At 33.3% G+C, this 21170-nt stretch overlaps 2 protein-coding genes across 2 annotated transcripts in view; both read right to left on the reverse strand.

Annotated features, from left to right (window-relative positions):
- Positions 1–262: 262 nt before the first annotated feature.
- Positions 263–18956, reverse strand: LOC134701910 (uncharacterized). Its single transcript, XM_063563016.1, has 7 exons — positions 18237–18956; positions 15124–15230; positions 12044–13306; positions 9939–9972; positions 4899–5176; positions 2573–2615; positions 263–643 (listed from the first exon to the last, which is right to left on the reverse strand). The coding sequence occupies exons 1-7, from the start codon at positions 18934–18936 to the stop codon at positions 360–362; spliced, it is 2709 nt and encodes a 902-aa protein (XP_063419086.1). The 5' UTR covers positions 18937–18956; the 3' UTR covers positions 263–359.
- Positions 18957–20898: 1942 nt separating this feature from the next.
- The window catches only part of LOC134701990 (ankyrin-1-like), a 39803-nt gene continuing 39531 nt past the window's right edge, over positions 20899–21170 (reverse strand). The window contains exon 18 of the mRNA XM_063563102.1: positions 20899–20919. Coding sequence (XP_063419172.1) covers positions 20899–20919 — 21 coding nt within the window. The remainder of the gene's footprint in view (positions 20920–21170) is intronic.

The following is a 21170-nucleotide window of genomic DNA, read 5'->3' on the forward strand; positions in this document are numbered from 1 at the left end:
ATGTTATTTTTTTCTTTTAGGAGTAAAAAGATGACTATATTTAGTATGTTCGTATTTTGCGAGGTCCTCATTCTCCTCAGACAGTTTTCATCAAATCTTGAGATCTCATTTCATGGATCAGCGAACAAGGTTAAGATGTTGTGATCAAGTCCATATATAGTGTTAGGTTTTGTGTTTTCTCGAGCCTGCGACTTTTGTCACAGAAAACCCAAGCGTGTGCACTCTTGTTAGTATAAAGCAACTATACGCACATGTTTTTTGTTTTTACAAAGTTTAATTTAGAAGAAAAAACATGTATCCTAATAAAATCTACATTTACAAAAGTTGTTTCTATTGTTTTTATTATCACCTTGAACTGTTTAAAACAAGATTTCCCGAAGGCAATCGATTTTTCCAATTCGTTGTAAAGCTTTAATCAGTTCTTTAATCGTTGGCTTAGGAAATTTTGATTGGCTCCAAATTCGTAATATTTCTTTATTCTGATGTAACAGTTTACAACTGTGATCGTTTTGAATTTCTTGAATCTCAGCGCTCCGCAATCCTAGTTCTACTCCTAGCTGCATGCTGCTATTTCCGATATGATTTGACAATTCTTGTAATGTAGCGTTCGTAGGTGTTGTGTTCGCTCGATCTTCTAGAATATCTGGAAGTAAGGTTTCACTTCATTACCAAAAACTCATAACAAAAAGTCACTTATCAAATAGCAAAATCAAAAGCTCAAACACATCAAACGAATTGAAAACAATTTTCATATGCATGAAATGGTAGATGCATTCCTTATTTAGAAATCTCGGAGTATACCTGGTTTTATAGCTAGGTAACCCTCTCGCTTGCATGTCATTAATAAATGGTGTAAATGTTCTAGTACTTTATCTTATAATTCCAGGAATGCTGCCAAATAGGTTAATCTGAGCGTCAGTGATGAACCGTTTGTCTTGTTTCTTTAGTTTTTGCATGTGTGCTTTGTCTGTGTGCCTTTTCGCTTTTCGTGTTTCGTTCTTGTGTGTGACTTATCTCTGTACTTATACATCCCTTCAATGTGTATGTGTCATGGAAAAAGTTGACTGCTATACACCTTTTTTTTTAAAACTTTTTTACCTATAGTTTCTATAGATATAGGAAGATGTGATGCGAGTGCCAATGTGACAACTCTCCATCCAAGTCACAATTTATAAAAGTAAACCATTATAGGTCAAGGTGTCACGGAATAGAAGTTCCTTCATAAGATAAGTTCCAAATGGAAAAACTATTCTGGAATATTATTTCCACAGGAATAAATATTACAGCAGTTGTTCCTAACGGAATAAATAGTATAGAATATTTGTTTCGACAGGTACAGGTGTTATAACATTGTTTATAATAAAGTTTCCACTGGAACTTCTGTTAGGTGGAACAAATATACGTTGACAAAGGTACGATCTTCAACACGGAGCCTTGACTCACACCGAACAGTAAGATATCAAGGGCCCCAAAAAACTACTGATGTAAAACCATTAAAACGAGAAAACCAACGGTATAATCTATATAAAAACGAAAAACAAGAAACACTTCTGAACCACATAAACAAACGACAACTACTGAACAGGAGATTCCTGTTTGTGTTGTTCACACATCGTTGTCAATACACTTGTATTTTTTACGACTGTCATACAAGTGAAAGGTTTAGCTAGCTATAAAACCAACGTAAATCCACCATGTTCTACATAAGAAAATGTCTGTACCAAGTCAGGAACACGACAGTTGTTTTCCGTTCGTTTTAAGCTTTTGAACTTTTGATTTGATTTTACCATTTGATTAGGAACTTGTGGTTTTGAATTTCATCGGAGTTCAGTATTTTTGTGATTTTAATTTTATGTACTCTGAGTAAGAATGAAAGATACATTTTATGCAAAATTTCCAATATGTTACCTACTTATTTGTTCCATTCCCATATATGGAATAACACACACTTTCCTGTGTTATTGTACAAGATCCTTAATGTGTTTGGTTACATCTGATGAAGTATATGTAATGTTTGATAATAGCCTTGTACAGCCTTGTATTCGATTGACAATGTCTGTCGGAGAGTTGTGAAATATGTAAATTTATGCATTAAACAAACAAAAGATACATGTGACTGCAGTTTCATTTTGTGAAAGTATATTTACAACCTGCTATAGACTGCTGATCATCCACTTTAAAACCACCTTACATTTGTCCTTGAACTATTCAAACCAACCAGTTGTAGACCCTTGAAATTGTTACATTGTTATGTAACTAAATCCGATGAAGAGAAACAACAACTTGCCGTCAGAAAAGAGACTCTTGACCTAATGACAGTTTTCAGTTAAATGTATAACTAGGTTTATCCGAGCATCTGTTTTTACTTTTGATTAAGTTAGAATTTGTTTTGCCTATGAATTACCTTGCAGTGGTAACGTTGCTTTTAAAATTGTTATGTTAATCGAATATCGCCTTTACTTATTTTGTTTACATGGCTACCCAATTCTAAATGTGTTAAAATGTGAATATTTGCAAATTCGACAAAATGTATTATAGGTATACTTAAAATCAAGCATCTTGTTACACTTACTAAATTTCTTCAGTACATCATCCACATTTACATCTCTATTCACCTGAAATTAAGGGATGAACAATAATATCAATACATCAACTGTTTCACTATATCATTATCTGCCTACTTTTTATAGAAAAAACTACAACAGACAAAGGAATACGAATACAAGGTTAGATATATGTTATTCATACAATTTGTGGCGTTCCCTTGATGGAAAAGGGGAAACGACCTAATCTGATAAGCAATGGGGTGCATAACACATTTTCCATTCAGAAAATTACTTGCCGGTGTAATCTAAAAAACAAAACACTCATCAAAATTAGGCTCGTTGTAGCGTGTAGTGTCTATTCCGTCAATGCCAAGCCAACAACTTAAAAATTGACAGATGCTGCTTCTCCTTTAAGCATGAGACCTGGTTTGTTTGGAGCCGGACTAATGTGTCTGGGCTAGGTGACCTGTATTCATGTGGACTTTTATCCCGTGAACTAGCTCATTAAAGTCTAGCGCAATATGTCGGTACAGGTCAAATAAGGATTGATTTATTCATCGCTGATCAAGATTCAAAGCTACTGAAATGATGAGTTGCATGATACTTATAAAAGCAACAATTTGTAAGAGAACAGCTGGAAAACGTTAACTTAACTTTTGATGGTATTCAAATGCATTATTTCGACTCTTATGCATATACCAGATATATTGGTAATCAATATCGTAAATAAAAGCAACAGTAGTATACAAATAAACTCATCATATATTCCAGGACTAAATTTTGTATATACCGCTGTTCCAAAGTAATAAAGCGATTGAGAGAAAACAAATCCGGGTTACAAACTCAATCTTAGGTATACACATCAAATATCAGAGGAAAACAACGAAACAACAGAAACACTTTAGCGCAACAAAAAACAAAAACGACAATGCAATACACAAAAAATTAACTATAAGTCAAGAACTGCCATTTTCCGGACTTAGTAAAGGACATTTTGATAAAAATGGTGGGTTGAACCTGGTTTTGCGGCAAGCCAAACCTCCCGTTTTATGGCATTGTAAAATGAAACACTAAAAAGATAACATTTCATGACAGGATGACTGTACAAATAAATGCAAGAACATTACGGACAGAGAAATACAAGAATCTACACTACAATAGGACATTTCGACATGCTAATTGCAAAGGCCTATAATCTAATACACCATACGCGTGCTTCGTCTACATAAGACCCACCAGCGACGTCAAGATCACAATAGTAAAGAAATAAAAAAAAAAGTACAAAGTTGAAAAGTACAAAAAACCAAAACGTTGTGCAAAACAAGGCTAATTTGATCTTTATCTGGAACACGAAAATCCGTAGTATTTAGAATAATGAGTACCCTTGCAACCAGCAAATTTATAAAACACATCATAACTAATTCCAGTAATTTCTTTAAAAAAATACTTTTAAAAGTGTCCGGTTAATCGTTTAAGGTTGAGCGGAATGGTGAGAACTCACGAACTGTTGTTTATGACCTTGTGTTGTTACACCACTGTTTGAGTTTGAGCAAAATGCTTAAAACTCACAAACTTATTGTTCTTACATTGGGTTGTTACATTATATTTAAGTTTGTGTGGTAAGTCTAGAGGTCACAAACTGTTGTTTCTGAAATGATGTTGGTACACAAGTGTTTGATGTGGAATATTAAGAACTTACAAAATCTTTTTTCGTATATTATGTTGTTAAACCAATGTTTTAGGCTGAGGGACATGTTGAGGGCTTACAAATATAGTGTTACTCGCCACATTTTTCTTGTGTTACTATTCAAATGCTGGATTGAAATCAAGTGGTTGTAGTGGGTAACTAACTAATAAATTACTAATGTACTGTGTTTATATACATTTCAGGTATCAGTCATCCTTATTATTAAAGATATAAACCTAGGAAGATGTTGACTCTCATTTATGACTGATACCTCAATAATCTGTTCCCAACTATGGATCTTGTGACATACGTAACTTTCTGTCATCATTTATATCGTGTAAATATTCAGTTATCATCAATCTGTTGGGTTTCTTGCTATTAGCTATTGATTGTTTAACATCTTATCAAGTCTGTGCATTTTGTAGATTACTATGGTGTTTGAGTTTTGATCATTGTTGAGGGAGATAATGTAAAATGCAATTGTTTACATTCTATTTTGTTTTTTACTTTGTTTGATAGTTTTTTCATTTGCTCTCAAACCACAACTCTATATGGCTGTTAACGACGTGGACACTGTGTGAACTGGACTTAAAGTTTGTGTTATGCTTAGTCTGTAACGAACTATTAAATTGATGAGACGAAATGCAGCTTATATTTATTCATACCTCACAAAGTAAGTGTTTGTCTATTTCACCAAACTTATCTTCAATGGTCTTGAAGGACGAATCAGTCACGCTTGTCTTCCATATTGACATGGCTGTGTATTTGAAATCATTTACATGAAAAGCCGAGTGAGCAAGTTTGTCTTGTAAATCATTCAAAACTTTTGTGTCTAATCTAAGTCTGATTAACAATTCTCGACATTCATTTACTTCAAGACAAGAAGCAAGTCTTCTTAGGGCTTTTTCCGATGGAGATTGTTCCTTTTCAACTCTTCCTAACCCTATCATAACAATAAATGAGAAAATGTATACTTACTGAATGTTGAATTTACAATAATATATTAAAATAAAAATTCAGTCTTTCCTTTAAAGAGTGCTACTTGACCCCCCCCCCCAAAAAAAAAAAAAGAAAAAAAAGAAGAAGAAATGAAATGAATGGATAAAATACAATGTGTTTGTTTCTTGTAAGACACGTTCAACAGTATTTAACATTAGCAGTGTACTATTTGTTGTTTTGATATTAGTATACTCAGATACAATAAAGTACAAGCGTATAGTTACTTTAAAATGATGGGATCGTCGAAAAGTGTCGATACATGTTATCATTGACAACTATTGTTACTGTTAAAGAAACATAGTCCATAGCAAACATGTGTGTCAGCTATTACGAGTGAAAAAGATTTAGTATGGTAGTAGGTAAAGTAATTTGATCTGGCTTTCGTATGGTTTAGTCTAATTAAATTCTAGTAGGTAAAGTAATTTGATCTGTCTTTTGTATGGTATAGTCTAACTAAATTCTAGTAGGTAAAGTAATTTGATCTGCCTTTCGTATGTTATAGTCCAATAAAATTCTAGTAGGTAAAGTAATTTGATCTGACTTTCGTATTGTATAGTCTAAATAAATTCTAGTAGGTAAAGTAATTTGAACTGGCATTCGTATGGTATAGTCTAATTAAATTCTAGTAGGTAAAGTAATTTGAACTGGCATTCGTATGGTATAGTCTAATCAAATTCTAGTAGGTAAAGTAATTTGAACTGGCATTCGTATGGTATAGTCTAATTAAATTCTAGTAGGTAAAGTAATTTTATCTGACTTTCGTACGGTATAGTCTAATAAAATTCTAGTAGGTAAAGTAATTTGAACTGGCATTCGTTTGGTATAGTCTAATTAAATTCTAGTAGGTAAAGTTATTTGGTCTGACTTTCGTATGTTATAATCTAATCAAATTCTAGTAGGTAAAGTAATTTGGTCTGACTTTCGTATGTTATAGTCTAATCAAATTCTAGTAGGTAAAGTAATTTGAGCTGGCATTCGTATGGTATAGTCTAATTAAATTCTAGTAGGTAGAGTAATTTGGTCTGGCTTTCGTATGGTATAGTCTAATCAAATTCTAGTAGGTAAAGTAATTTGTTCTGACTTTCGTATGGTATAGTCTAATCAAATTCTAGTAGGTAAAGTAATTTGGTCTGACTTTCGTATGGTATAGTCTAATCAAATTCTAGTAGGTACAAATGTAAAGTAATTTGGTCTGATTTTCGTATGGTATAGTCTAATCAAATTATAGTAGGTAAAGTAATTTGGTCTGACTTTCGTATGGTATAGTCTAATAAAACTCTAGTAGGTAAAGTAATTTGGTCTGACTTTCGTATGTTATAGTCTAATCAAATTCTAGTAGGTAAAGTAATTTGGTCTGACTTTCGTATGTTATAGTCTAATCAAATTCTAGTAGGTAAAGTAATTTGGTCTGACTTTCGTATGTTATAGTCTAATCAAATTCTAGTAGGTAAAGTAATTTGGTCTGACTTTCGTATGGTATAGTCTAATCAAATTCTAGTAGGTAGAGTAATTTGGTCTGGCTTTCGTATGGTATAGTCTAATCAAATTCTAGTAGGTAAAGTAATTTGTTCTGACTTTCGTATGGTATAGTCTAATCAAATTCTAGTAGGTAAAGTAATTTGGTCTGACTTTCGTATGGTATAGTCTAATCAAATTCTAGTAGGTACAAATGTAAAGTAATTTGGTCTGATTTTCGTATGGTATAGTCTAATCAAATTATAGTAGGTAAAGTAATTTGGTCTGACTTTCGTATGGTATAGTCTAATAAAACTCTAGTAGGTAAAGTAATTTGGTCTGACTTTCGTATGTTATAGTCTAATCAAATTCTAGTAGGTAAAGTAATTTGGTCTGACTTTCGTATGTTATAGTCTAATCAAATTCTAGTAGGTAAAGTAATTTGGTCTGACTTTCGTATGGTATAGTCTAATCAAATTCTAGTAGGTAAAGTAATTTTATCTGACTTTCGTACGGTATAGTCTAATAAAATTCTAGTAGGTAAAGTAATTTGAACTGGCATTCGTTTGGTATAGTCTAATTAAATTCTAGTAGGTAAAGTTATTTGGTCTGACTTTCGTATGTTATAATCTAATCAAATTCTAGTAGGTAAAGTAATTTGGTCTGACTTTCGTATGTTATAGTCTAATCAAATTCTAGTAGGTAAAGTAATTTGAGCTGGCATTCGTATGGTATAGTCTAATTAAATTCTAGTAGGTAGAGTAATTTGGTCTGGCTTTCGTATGGTATAGTCTAATCAAATTCTAGTAGGTAAAGTAATTTGTTCTGACTTTCGTATGGTATAGTCTAATCAAATTCTAGTAGGTAAAGTAATTTGGTCTGACTTTCGTATGGTATAGTCTAATCAAATTCTAGTAGGTACAAATGTAAAGTAATTTGGTCTGATTTTCGTATGGTATAGTCTAATCAAATTATAGTAGGTAAAGTAATTTGGTCTGACTTTCGTATGGTATAGTCTAATAAAACTCTAGTAGGTAAAGTAATTTGGTCTGACTTTCGTATGTTATAGTCTAATCAAATTCTAGTAGGTAAAGTAATTTGGTCTGACTTTCGTATGTTATAGTCTAATCAAATTCTAGTAGGTAAAGTAATTTGGTCTGACTTTCGTATGTTATAGTCTAATCAAATTCTAGTAGGTAAAGTAATTTGGTCTGACTTTCGTATGGTATAGTCTAATCAAATTCTAGTAGGTAGAGTAATTTGGTCTGGCTTTCGTATGGTATAGTCTAATCAAATTCTAGTAGGTAAAGTAATTTGTTCTGACTTTCGTATGGTATAGTCTAATCAAATTCTAGTAGGTAAAGTAATTTGGTCTGACTTTCGTATGGTATAGTCTAATCAAATTCTAGTAGGTACAAATGTAAAGTAATTTGGTCTGATTTTCGTATGGTATAGTCTAATCAAATTATAGTAGGTAAAGTAATTTGGTCTGACTTTCGTATGGTATAGTCTAATAAAACTCTAGTAGGTAAAGTAATTTGGTCTGACTTTCGTATGTTATAGTCTAATCAAATTCTAGTAGGTAAAGTAATTTGGTCTGACTTTCGTATGTTATAGTCTAATCAAATTCTAGTAGGTAAAGTAATTTGGTCTGACTTTCGTATGGTATAGTCTAATCAAATTCTAGTAGGTAAAGTAATATGAACTGGCATTCGTATGTCATAGTCTAATCAAATTCTAGTAGGTAAAGTAATTTGGTCTGACTTTCGTATGGTATAGTCTAATTAAATTCTAGTAGGTAAAGTAATTTGGTCTGGCTTTCGTTCCTTTGACATACTCTGTAATGATAATGTATATTGTTTAAATTACAATAAAATTGTCCGCAGTAGTTTGTCTGCATCTATGTGTATTGTATGTTTTGTTTATCACTTTTTGTAAAGCTACCAATTAATATAACAATCTCAAAAACACTTATTTCACCTCGCAACTCAATAGGCCAAATACATGCTACACATTGTACTACTTTATTTGATGTTTAATAAATTAAAAACATTAAGGTTTTTTAAAACTTTTGATTTCGCATGATATGACAGCTCTGTTGAGATGGGAAAAAGCAAGAAAAGATTGAAAGAGATACATGCCTTGTGCAAGCCAAGTCAGGAACATCGTCAATGGTTATTGTGTGTTTCATTATGAAACAACATTGTTCTTTTGGGTGAACATTAGCCTGATGCCAGTTTTTGACATGTTTTGTATCTATAGATAATTTACAGATTGGGATATGTTATATGATATATATCCTTCCGGAGCACCTGAAGTCTCCCCCAGTTTTAGGTGGGGTTCGTGTTGATAAGTCTTTAGTTTTCTATGTTGTGTGTCTTTTGTACTATTATTTGTGTGTTTGCCTTTTCATGTTTAAGTCATGGCTTTGTCAGTTTATTTTCGCTATGAGTTTGATTGTTCCTCTGGTATCTTTCGCCCCTCTTTTAAATATTAATACATCCATAACGATTTTATATTAACAGATACATGGACAGGTCAGGTTAAACAAGTTACAAAAACATGAATATATCAATATCAGGCCATGTTTTGTATCGTTTGAATGATTATAATTTGACAATTCGGTGTTTTTATAGCTTGCCATTCAGTTTTGGTTTTGTTGAAGGTCGTCCGCTGACCAATGGTTTGTAATGTCTAGGTCATTTGGTTTCTGCCTGAGATTTCTTTCATTGACAATCATAAAAGAGGGGGAAATATACCAAAGGGACAGTCCCACTCATAAATCTACAACAAACTGACAACGCCATGGCTAAGAATGAAAAAGACAAACAATAGTACACATGACAAAACATAGATAAGTAAAGAATAAACAACACGAACCCTACCAAAAACTAGGGGTGATCTCAGGTGCTCCGGAAGAGAAAGCAGATCCTGCTCCACATGTGGCACCCGTCGTGTTGCTTATATGATAATAAATCCAGTAAATAGTCTAATTTGGTAGGTCACATCCATGAAAGGGAAGAGGATTGTAGTTTCGACGTAAGGAACATATCCGTTATCATTTGTGAAACGATTATTCAATAACGGTCAACCAACTCGTGATGGCGTCCGTTAAATTTACGAAGGGATGATTTCAACTTCACCATTTGGAACTCTTGCTTTAAAAGCTTCCTTCTTGTGAGCTTTTGAAAGTTGACTCGGTTGAAAGACCTTTTAGCAGTATCTTAAGTTGGTTTCTAGAACATACATACCCTTGCAAGATGCATCACATTTTTCACGAGGCAGCTACAAGAAAAGCATGTTTACAGTCAATGTTGTTAATACATATAAATGTAACCTCGAATTGAGTGATAAAAAATGGATCTGCACTGCTAGTTCTGAGTTTTTGCCAATCAAGGTTATGTTGCAAATTATTTCTTGTGGTACGTCAAATGCAGTTACAACGAAAAAAGCATTCTTATCTTAGTCGATTTATGAAATAAAAACATTGATAAACCACTGTTGCTGCAATATTACATTAGAACAATACATTAATGTATATTGTACAATTAGCCTTTTCACTTGCTTCACGGACTAACAGATTCCAAGTAACTGCACTACCTTTAGAATTTAAAAAAGAATGAAATTAAACAACCTAAAATTCATTCTGAAATGTTAAACTTGTACATGTGTACACATTTTGTTGGCGGATTTAAAGAGACAAACTTTAACGCTGTTTTTGTTTATCAACGATCAGCGTATTATATTAAATATTTGTCAAAATGATAATAACTAGTATTTCGTGGCGGAGTCGTTAATAAACAAACGTTGACAGAGAAATGTTAAGTTATCATTCGGCTATTCAAAAATAAAATTATTTCATCGTAAAAAGTTAACTGTGCTATCACGGATATTTCATTCTTATTCTGTAATTTTTCACAAAATTGAGAATGAAAATGGGGAATGTGTCAAAGAGATGACAACGCGGCCAAATAGCAAAACAAAACAACCGAGGGCCACCATTGGGTATTCAACACAGCAAGAAAATCCCACACCCAAAGGCATGCTCCAGTTTTCCCCTAAATGAAAATGTGTACTTGTTCAGTGATAATGAAGGGCATTTTAAACTCCAAAACATCGTAATGAACCAAAATTAAAAATCCTTCAATACTAACAAAGGCCAGAGGCTCCTGACTTTAGACAAGCGCAAAATGCGGCGGGGTTAAACTTGTTTTGTGAGTTCTCAACCGTCATCCCATTCATCTAGCCAATGTAGAAAAACAAACCCACAGCAATACGCACAGTAAAAATTCAGTTCAAAGAAAACCGAGTCAGATGTCTGAATAGGCAACAAAAGAAACTAAACAAAATGACAATAATACATAAAGAATACTAGTAGTTACTGGCATCTTCAGACTTTAAAACATTTATTGAAGATTATGTCTTCATCATATGAAAATCAAGCTCTATCCCTCCCCTTACAGTCTCAGGAATTTTAAAAGTATCCTACCATCATGTTTATTGTCAATAAAAATAACAATTTATTACTTTGCAATCAAAGATTGTCAAATGCGATGAAATTAAAGTCAACATTACATTACCGTTGCTCAAAAGTCATAAATCGATTGAGAAGAAACGAATCCAGGTTACAAACTCAAATTGAGGGAAACACATCAACTATAAGAGGAAAACAACGAAACAACAGAACACCGAAGTGCAACAAAAACAAACGAAAATGCATAGACACGAACTATAAGAATACAACAGCCATATTCCTTTGGTTAGTGTATCCTAACTACAGAAAAGAGTTAGAATTGCCAGAATTTTTTAAATTAAAGGTCTAGAGTAAGGGGTTCAATTTACTATGGTATGGGGGTCAAAATACCATGGCAAAGTAAAATTTTCAAAATATCTGTTCCAACAAGTTTGTTACATACAAACTACTTATTGGAGTATGATTACTATGTTAAGGAATTCGAAAAGCTAGATCTATAGCAGGGGGTTCAATATACTATGGTAGGGGGGTCAAAATACCATGGGAAAGTAAACCGGAAACTAAACAGTGACCACGAAAGTAAATGACACACGGAACGATGAATTATGAACACAATTATGCTGAATGAATCATGACGGAAACGTACTCAGGACGTACGAAACACAACGAGAACGGGGAAATATCAGTTTGAAATGTGCATGAAGAGTTTATATTAATAGAAAAGCTTCATGAAAATAAAAGAAATATTTGTTAATATGAAGATTATGACATTGGCTGTTAACAAGATCTTTGTAATGGAGTCAGCGTTATTTTTACGAAATACATTGAACATCTCACATACACTAGCATTACCAAAAGGGAAAATGTAAAGTGTTATTTTACCTTTTCTGAAAACCATAGTTTTAAACAGCTGATATCGTGATGAACTTTGTGTTCTGGACATTGCCATTTTGCTGATGTTGGTATTTTGTTATGAAGAAAAAAACATAATCTTTTTTTGCAATGAACTCCAAACTCAATCTCAAATGGCATGACCATTTGTAACTCCGATCTTTTATCTGTGGTAGTTGAGTCTGCTGAAAGAGTTGAGTAAAACTCTGAAATTCTGTGAATAGCTGCAGTCAGACATTCTTGGACCGAAGTTGCAATTGTTGGGACAATATTCTCTTTCATTTCTGCATGGATAAGTGACACAACCACTCTATTTTCTATAACCTGCACTGCCACATCATGCTTGTCGTCTACTTCAACAACTGCTAAATCGCTGAAAAGCATTCGCTTCTTGTTTTTATAATTTTTCACTCCCCACGTGTCTACAAAAGAAGCAATAAATCTGTATGGAAAGGCAGGAGGTATAACTTTTTCTGTGAACTTGTACGACAGCAAAATTGAAGTTTCAGTCTTGCATTTGTTTCTCATGTAATTCGTGTTGTTTGACCTTGTAATCATTGATGGGACAATAAATTTTGAAACTTCGTCAAGTGAAATTCTTAAATCGCTTGATGTCCTACTTTCAGCAACTAGTACATCAAGATGAACCAATACTTCAATTATGAAATCTTTATTTGACAGAATATGCGTAAACATCTGTTGGTGCCAAAGGACATCAATATCTTCGCGACTGAGTGCTCCTGTTTTCTCCATGGTATGGAAAATACTTTGTAATTGTTTCCCTTTTGGCCAAAATTGCTTCTCTGTGACAATTGATCTTAGAACCTCCACCAAATATGCTGGTGTTATGATTACAAAATGTCGAAGATTGGCTACGTCAAAGTAGAGCAATTTACCGAGTGAATGTTGTTCTTTCAGGAACGCTTGCAACTGCTTATCTGTCAATACCATTGACTCATTTTTAGCATTAAACATCTGTAGTTGTTCCATTGTCAATATGTTCACACCTGTTTCTACTTGTTGTGCTAGACATAGTTCTAATGGGACCCATGCTGTTGGCAGTTCTTTACCCCATTGAGGATGCTCTTTAGCTCTATCCATCAGACGTTGACGTAAAGCTTGGATCCCTGGGTCCGCTTTGTTCATAGCATTGACGAAAATCAATGGTTTGAATTCAAGATGTTTGATCCCTGCGTGTGATTCAAATATGGTTTGAATGACTGTCTCCAATTTCTGCCTGTGTTTATCAACATTCTGGAAAAAAATGTATGGTTGAAGTTTTCACAGTTGCTTTGTTTTACTAATAGTAACTTATAAGTTTCCACAAGTGTGTGCAGTTTTCAACAAGTAAACAGGGACCTGAATATAAAACAAGTAGAATAAAAGAATAAGGATAAGCTCTAATGCATAAACAGTTTGGAAGAGGAAAAATAACACTCTAGTGCTTCATATAGTTGCTCTTTATTAATACTGTTCCGTGAATTCCGTAGAAAAGATCAACTATTCCAGAACACGTAATAAGTATGTTATATAAAATAAAGAACAGAAATGAGGATTCTGTCAACCCGACCAAAGAGCGGAAAAAGTCCGCAGTTCATTAATGGGTTTTCAATATAGCGGAAAAATTCCGAAGGTCATTAATGGGTCTTCAATATAGCGAGAAAATACCAACCCGGAGGAGTAATTTAGCTGGACCCTAAACAAAGATGTGTACTAGTTCAGTGATAATGGACGTCATATCAAACTCCGAAATATATAAATGAACTCAAATTAAAAATCAGTTGTGTTTGTTGTTTCACTGTGAACAGTTTTCCAAAATATTGACCTTTCACATTGTGTGTACTTGTTGCATGCTAACATTGCCTATGTAAATTTTAAAATTGTTTGTATGCACATTGAACGACAAATTTATGTGACGAATAAAATTTTCTTACCTCAGACACTCAAATAAATGAATTTGTTCGTAGATAGTAGATGTTTTTGTTTTCTGTTAACTTGTTCCTTTTAAAATTGTTATACGATGATGACTGATGTACCCATATTTTGACAATTTTATTTATCGTGTCTGTTTATTTAACGCATCAATGTAAATATAACGGAATTTGATGAGACTGTCATTAAAGTGAGAGGGTTAGCGCTATAGAACCAGGTTTAATCCACCATTTTCTACATTTGAAAATGCCTGTACCAAGTTAGGAATATGACAGTTCTTCTCTATTCGTTTTTGATGCGTTTTGTTATATGATTGCCATGTGATTATGGACTTTTCGAATAGATTTTCCTCTAAGTTCCGTATTTTTGTGATTTTACTTTTTTGTACTTGTTTGACTTTATAACTATTTTGATCTGTGCGTTACTAATGAGTTTTATAAAGACGAAACGCCCGCCTGGCGTATTAAATCATAATCCTGGTACCTTTGCTTTACACCAGTGGGTCGAAGCCACTGCTGGTCCAGTCCAGGAGTCAGCACCTCGGTGTTGACACGAATTTCAATTATACAGTCATTTTTTTTCTATTTCCTGTTTACAAAACTATGTTTTTTTTAGAAAAACTATGGATTTTCTTATTACAGGAATAGATTACCTTAGCTGTATTTGGCACATCTTTTTTTTGAATTTTGTGTCCTTAATGCTCTTCAACTTTGTACTTGTTTAACTTTATATCTATTTTGATCTGAGCGTAACAGATGGGTCCTATATAGACGAAATGCGCGTCTGACGTATTATATCATAATCCTGTACCTTTAATAACTATTTAGTTGTTCAATTCTTTGTTTTGATGATGAAATACCTCAAAGTATCATTGAACCTGGTAAAGATGTCGTATATATTTTTTTATTTACAACGAATGAATCAGATTATATTTGTCAATCAAAGATGACAAAATCAAGTGCAAACCATTCGTAATAATTCCACAAAAACATTTAAAATATTAAATTTTGAATTTGGACGCGAAACACGTTAAGCTGAAAAAGCAGAAGGTCATTAATTCTTTCCACTCAATATTACGGCAGACACTTACGCTATTGTTGTATTATTGTTCAAATTCAACATTCAAAGAAATACAGTACCTTACGGATCTTGTCTTTATGTGTTGCAACGAACACTATTCTTGGAAATCCATCATCTGAGCGCTTGCAATATGTCAGGATTGAGTTCACCCAGTGCAGAAGGTAAACTGAAAAGAAAATTATCAACAAAAACATAATAAATTTAAATACGATAACACATAGCTCAATGTTAGCTTCAGGGTACAATATACAACCGACTTACACGTGTCATTGGAAATAGAGTTCAATAAATTCAACCATTATCAGAAGATCTCCTGTAAAATCAGTTGCACATATTGAATAAACATTCATTCATTATAGCTGTTCATTTTTCATTGATTTTGTAATGTTCCTGGTGTCTTAACACCCGTTAACTTACCGTTCCCGTTTCACTACTGTGATCTACCGAATTTTCTAGTTTTATACCAACATGAGCAACACGACGAGTGACAAATTTGTAGCAGGATCTGCTTACCTTTATTGTTGGAATAATTCAATAGTGGTAATACGAAATAACGCTTGAATACTTGATAAACAGGAGACATTACACGAATATATAAATTCACCTAATTGATTTTTCCAAAGGGATTTCGAGTCTCAGTTTCACAGAGTTTCGAGGGAATGATAACATCGAAAACAAAAAGGCTGACATCACCGACATTGACCCCCCTGCAAACAAATTGATAATTCACTTAAGTTTCATCGGAGTGACATCTACCTTATATAAGCGGATGTGTACTTGTAAATGTATGAGACTTTGAATGTTTTCGTAATATTCAAATAAGAAATAAAAGATTAATTTAGTATGTCCATGAACCTGTTGCGTCTTTAGTGTTTTTTGTTTATTCAATGATGCAACTTAATCACCAACTCGACCAAACAAGGGGTATGAATATCTGAATACCTGAAAAGGTATATGACTCATGTAGACTAACAATCAAATCCATTAGGTAATCCATGCCTACATTTATCCGTAGAAAACATAAAAGAACACCAATATTAGTAAACATACACCAATTGCCTACCAACACGTCACTACAGACATGGATATAGTGTAAATCAATTTATTTTCGCGGATACTTTATTTCGCATTTCACCCTTTAAAGACCACAACGCGGCTATTCAGTTCACGATTTTCTTCTTTAACTTATGTAATTAAGTTAGGAAAGATCCACGTAATTTTTGAACCCCGAAAGTCGCGAAAATTTTGGTTAACAGAACCATAATGAAAAGGAATATACCAAAGTAATTATTAAATTTCATAAACCGAAAGGAAACCAACAACTACCGGTATTATACAAAAAAAAGATTACGGGATTCTGATTGTTGCTATTGGAACATATCTTCGGTCACTTAGCTTGTGATACATATATTCTGTAATTAAAACAACAAATAAAAACACACTTCGATGGAAAATCCCAAAGCAAATGGAAAAATAAACAACTCAAACACACCAAACGAATGAATTACAACTGACTTGGTATAGGCAGTTTCTTATGTGGAAAAACTAATTTGATAGCTAGCCTATGCTCCTTGTCCATATAGTTATTCCTCATGTTTTGTTAGTAGAGGAATTGTGAAACCACTGAATTCTAGACCCGAGATTAACAGATCCACTCCCCATGAACATAAAATTACCACCAAAACTAGAAAGACTGCTTTGTATGTTGATTTTTTTTCTCTTTTTTTTTTTTTTTTTTTTTTTTTTTTTAACACTCTAATTGATTCTTTATTGCACATATTGCTGTTTAACAATTAAACTTGGTGTACAGCATTTCATCAAGTTTCCCTGTTAGATTACAACTGAATACCCAGGGATAATATTCAGTAAAATTAACTAATAAATTACATTGTTTTAATTCACACATTAAACTATTATTATATTTGTTACAATAGTCTTTTTTACATAACTTAAATTATCTTCAGATATATTCATATAAAAAATATCTACACACAATAATTGTTTTACGGAATTTGATCGTTCATCCGGAATGACTTTTTAGGTTCTTTTATTATTTAATCAAAGATAAATTGCGGTCAAGTGACCTCACACGACTTTTCTTATCCTCGTGTTTGGACAATATTTTTTGAAGTGTTTCGTGAATTTGGATTATTAATTTCGACGTGGTTTTAAAAGCTTGGAATACTATTGCGTAAAGGTAAGTTGGAGTGTAAATATATTTTTCACAGATGACATTCAATCTTTATTAAATTTGTTATTGATTTGACCTAGATATGTATCGTGTCGTGACCTTTAGTTTGCCTGTCTAAGTTTGTAAACAATACACACATATTTAGTGTACACGTGTCGAAGTACCTATATATTGACAAAGACACACACACACACCTACACACTAATATATCTGATCTGAGTATCTGATTTACCCACATTATCATTCATACATTATAGTAATAATTACTGTACACACAAACTTCTGCACTTTCATTCATTCTTGTTCATTGCCACATGATAAATTTTACAAACAAATTTCTTTCCATATTTCTCGATATTGACTCAAATGAAGACTACTACCTTTCATTAATGACAAACTGGACTATTTCAATTTTCGAAATATGAACTTCCCATTTCTTAAAGGAAAAAAACCTCGTACGATACCGCTCGTCTACTTTCAGACTATACAGACTTCATTAGCAGGAGTGTGCTCCTTACAAAAAATCTCCATTACAGTCTTCGAAATGAAAAATAAACAACATTACACGCTGACAATCTAAAGGCCGATTTAAAGACAATGAACAGTAAACACTGAATTACAGTATCTACACGTTGGACTGGCACATTCTGCATGTTTGCGAGAGCCCAACCCTTTAACTTTTAATTAAAATAACTATTATAAGTGCGAGGTGCTAAGCTGTAAATTAACAATAGTAACACAAGGATATGCGAGTAAAACAATTTATCATCAATATGGTATTCGTTTAACGAAAGACAGTCAAATCGTTGATACCTTAGCATATGTTATACATTCCGTTAGTCACGTTGTTGTTTAGGAATTGGATGTTAATGTGTTGTTTTAACACTTTTTAAAAATAACAGTATTCCTATCTTGTTTATCTATATGCCGTTTTGAATATTTTTATTAACAGAAGTTTTAAATTAATCAAGCTAAGCTTACCTGCGATGGTTGGTTTGCCGAAATGTCCTGGTAAAAATGACAAATCAGACATATGTGTATGCAGATTCAGGCTACCATTAAACATCAACACAAATATTCCTCTGCTCGTGATGAAGAGTTGATGAGTCATGTAGTAATCTTTCTGCCCTCCAAAATCCCAGATATCAATAGGGATAATATTCTGCTTATACTTCCCTGCTCTTATAGAGCTGATTACCATTTCATGAAGTTGGCCATGAGACAATCGATCGGCTACTTCTTGCATTAACTTTTCTTTTTCTCTTTCAGATTTATTACTTTGACTTTTATCTTTTTGTATAGATGTGGCAGTACTGGATTCAGACTTAGTCGATGTTTGTGATGTCTTAAATCTTCGTTGTAAAGATGAAAAAGTACGCATTCTTATTCCTGCAACTGAATAACAATCTTTCGACTTATTAGTTTCTAAAACAGTTTCAACTGTTCCGCAACCTGCTGATGCTGTGTTAGTTGAAGCAATAGTCTTTGCTTTATCAACAACAGGTGAATACATTTCTAAAGAGATCAACTCAGACGATTTGATGTCTTTAGGTTGAATTTCGGAGGGAATGCATTTATCGGAAACGAAATGTGACGTACGACTTTTTTTGGGATGCATTTCAGACGGACAGTTTTCTAATTCATTTGCATCGGATGTTCTGTTTTCTTTGGACAATAACATTGGTGTATTGGTTTCTGCAACATAAAAACCTGAGGCATGGCTTTCTGTTTCAGCTGTTGTTGTTGCTGCTGCAAAAGTGTATTCATTATCAGCAAAGCTTTCCCTGGTAGTGAAAATGCGTTCTGTATGCATGTCGCTTTGAGCAAAGTTTTCTACTCTTTGGTATGCTGTGTCCATACACTCAGTTGTTGACAAAATCATCATCATGTTAACCAGTATCTCTTCAACAGCCTTACCTTGAAAGAAAATTTAATTGTACAATATGTTGTTAGAAACCAGTTGAGGATACAACATGAGAAAACATTCAAGACCAAGATCGTAGTAGCTATGTCATATCATATATCTATGTTGAACAATATGCTATGTAGCTAGCATATCAAAATGATGTCATTAGTAATAACCTCCCAGACGCCATTTTAATTCCCTAGATATCATGAAATGTTTAGGCTATCTAGATCTACTTAGCAGCTAGGCTAGCAATACGTTCAATAGCCAAATCTAGGACGCGCTTCGTAGCAGCTACGACATTGAACGCATCCCGTATGTTTTAATTTTATAATTTTAATTTCCACTATTGATTCGACTATACCTTGATAATTTTAATCATTTCAAAACTTAGTTCAGCTCCAAATAAACATAGTTAGATATAATATTAGTTCTTTTCACTCACTGCTAATATGAAGGAATATTATTCTTTATTTGGAATGTCTTTCCATTATTACTGGCTAATGGTTTTTTGCAAGTTCACATAAAAAAACAGATATTTCATTATAAGGGTATACACATATAATGTTCGGCGTCAACCATTGTTTGTAATTGTATTATTCATCAATTTCATACCTATAAATCATTTGTGTAAACAACAAATGAAAATCCTATAAGAGTTAAACACAATTTTAAAGTGTATTTTTAAAATTTATTCTTTATAATTTCACCTTTCGGAATAATAATCCACTCTTCACCGTTTACATCCATACCGGCTCTTCCCATATATATCAATATACCATCCGTTGATTCGCGTTCACTAGGTAATACATCCCCAACTAGAAGTTTTGCTAGACAACTTTTTCCAGAAAAATAAGGTCCAACAATATATACCCTGTTCCAGTAGCACTTAACACTTCCGACTTCCATGGCCTTCTGGAGATCATCAGCTGTTTCCATACCAAGAACTCTCAATTCGCCTTCTAGGATTGGAAAATTCAATATTTACATAATTTCCGTTTTGCATGCTTAATTATAAATTCAAGAAAGCATTAGAAGAAGAAACAAAATAAAATATATTGAAAACAAAGTAGAATTTCTCTTTAAAAGAGGGGCGAAAGATACCATAGGGGCGGTCAAACTCATAGATCGAAAACAAACCGACAACGCCATGGCTAAAAATGAAATAGATAAACAGACGAATGATAGTTCGCATGACACAACATAGAAAACTAAAGAATAATCAACACGAACCCAACCCAAAACTGGAGGTGATCTCATGTGCTCCAGAACGAAAAGCAGATCCTACTCCACATGTGGCATCCGCCATGTTGCTCATGTTTTTACAAACCCTGTTATGGTTTCGAATGTCATAATCTAAATCGCATGTGTATGTGCTTTTTCTAAATCTGGTACCTGTCTGTTGTTGATGCTTTATTCAGTACAATTATTAAAGATGGTAGACATTTGATAGTCCTTGTTAAGATTTTGTAGCAGAAAAATTGTTAAAGCTGTTTGATTGATTTTAGTTGCATATATGCTATTGTTTAAAACGAATGAATGCAATGTTATTGCTAATAAGACGCCAACCATTAGAGCCTCAATGACGTGTCTTGAAGTGGGTAAAGGTAACTGTACAATGTTCAGGGATGGATAGAGACTTACCTTAGTTAGCTACAAAAGATGTAACAAAACGTAACAAAATATCGTGCGAAATGTACTCGCTGTAAATGACTGCTGAATTAAGGCAATCACAACTCATTGATACATTATGTTTTTCTGGAATAACAAACATACTCAAGACAGAAAACCAATCTCAAGCTCGCTAAATATGTTTCTGTAAATCATAGTGTGTCAATACTCGTTGTTTTGACATCCACAAACCTTTCATCTTTTGAGAGAGAGAGAGAGAGAGAGAGAGAGAGAGAGAGAGAGAGAGAGAGAGAGAGAGAGAGAGAGAGAGAGAGAGAGAGAGAGAGAGAGAGAGAGAGGCAAAACACTTATTTTGCAGCATTGTGTATTACTATAAT

Source organism: Mytilus trossulus, unplaced genomic scaffold, assembly GCF_036588685.1.
Source record: "Mytilus trossulus isolate FHL-02 unplaced genomic scaffold, PNRI_Mtr1.1.1.hap1 h1tg000373l__unscaffolded, whole genome shotgun sequence".
NCBI lineage: Eukaryota > Metazoa > Mollusca > Bivalvia > Mytilida > Mytilidae > Mytilus > Mytilus trossulus.

Coding starts and splice junctions, on each gene's coding strand:
- LOC134701910 (XM_063563016.1), bottom strand. CDS start 18,936: ATGTTATTGTCCAAAGAAAACAGAACATCCGATGCAAATGAATTAGAA. Junction 2,616..4,898: donor ACAAACACTTACTTTGTGAG/GTATGAATAAAT, acceptor CCTTAATTTCAG/GTGAATAGAGATGTAAATGT. Junction 644..2,572: donor TGATGTACTGAAGAAATTTA/GTAAGTGTAACA, acceptor CCTTACTTCCAG/ATATTCTAGAAGATCGAGCG.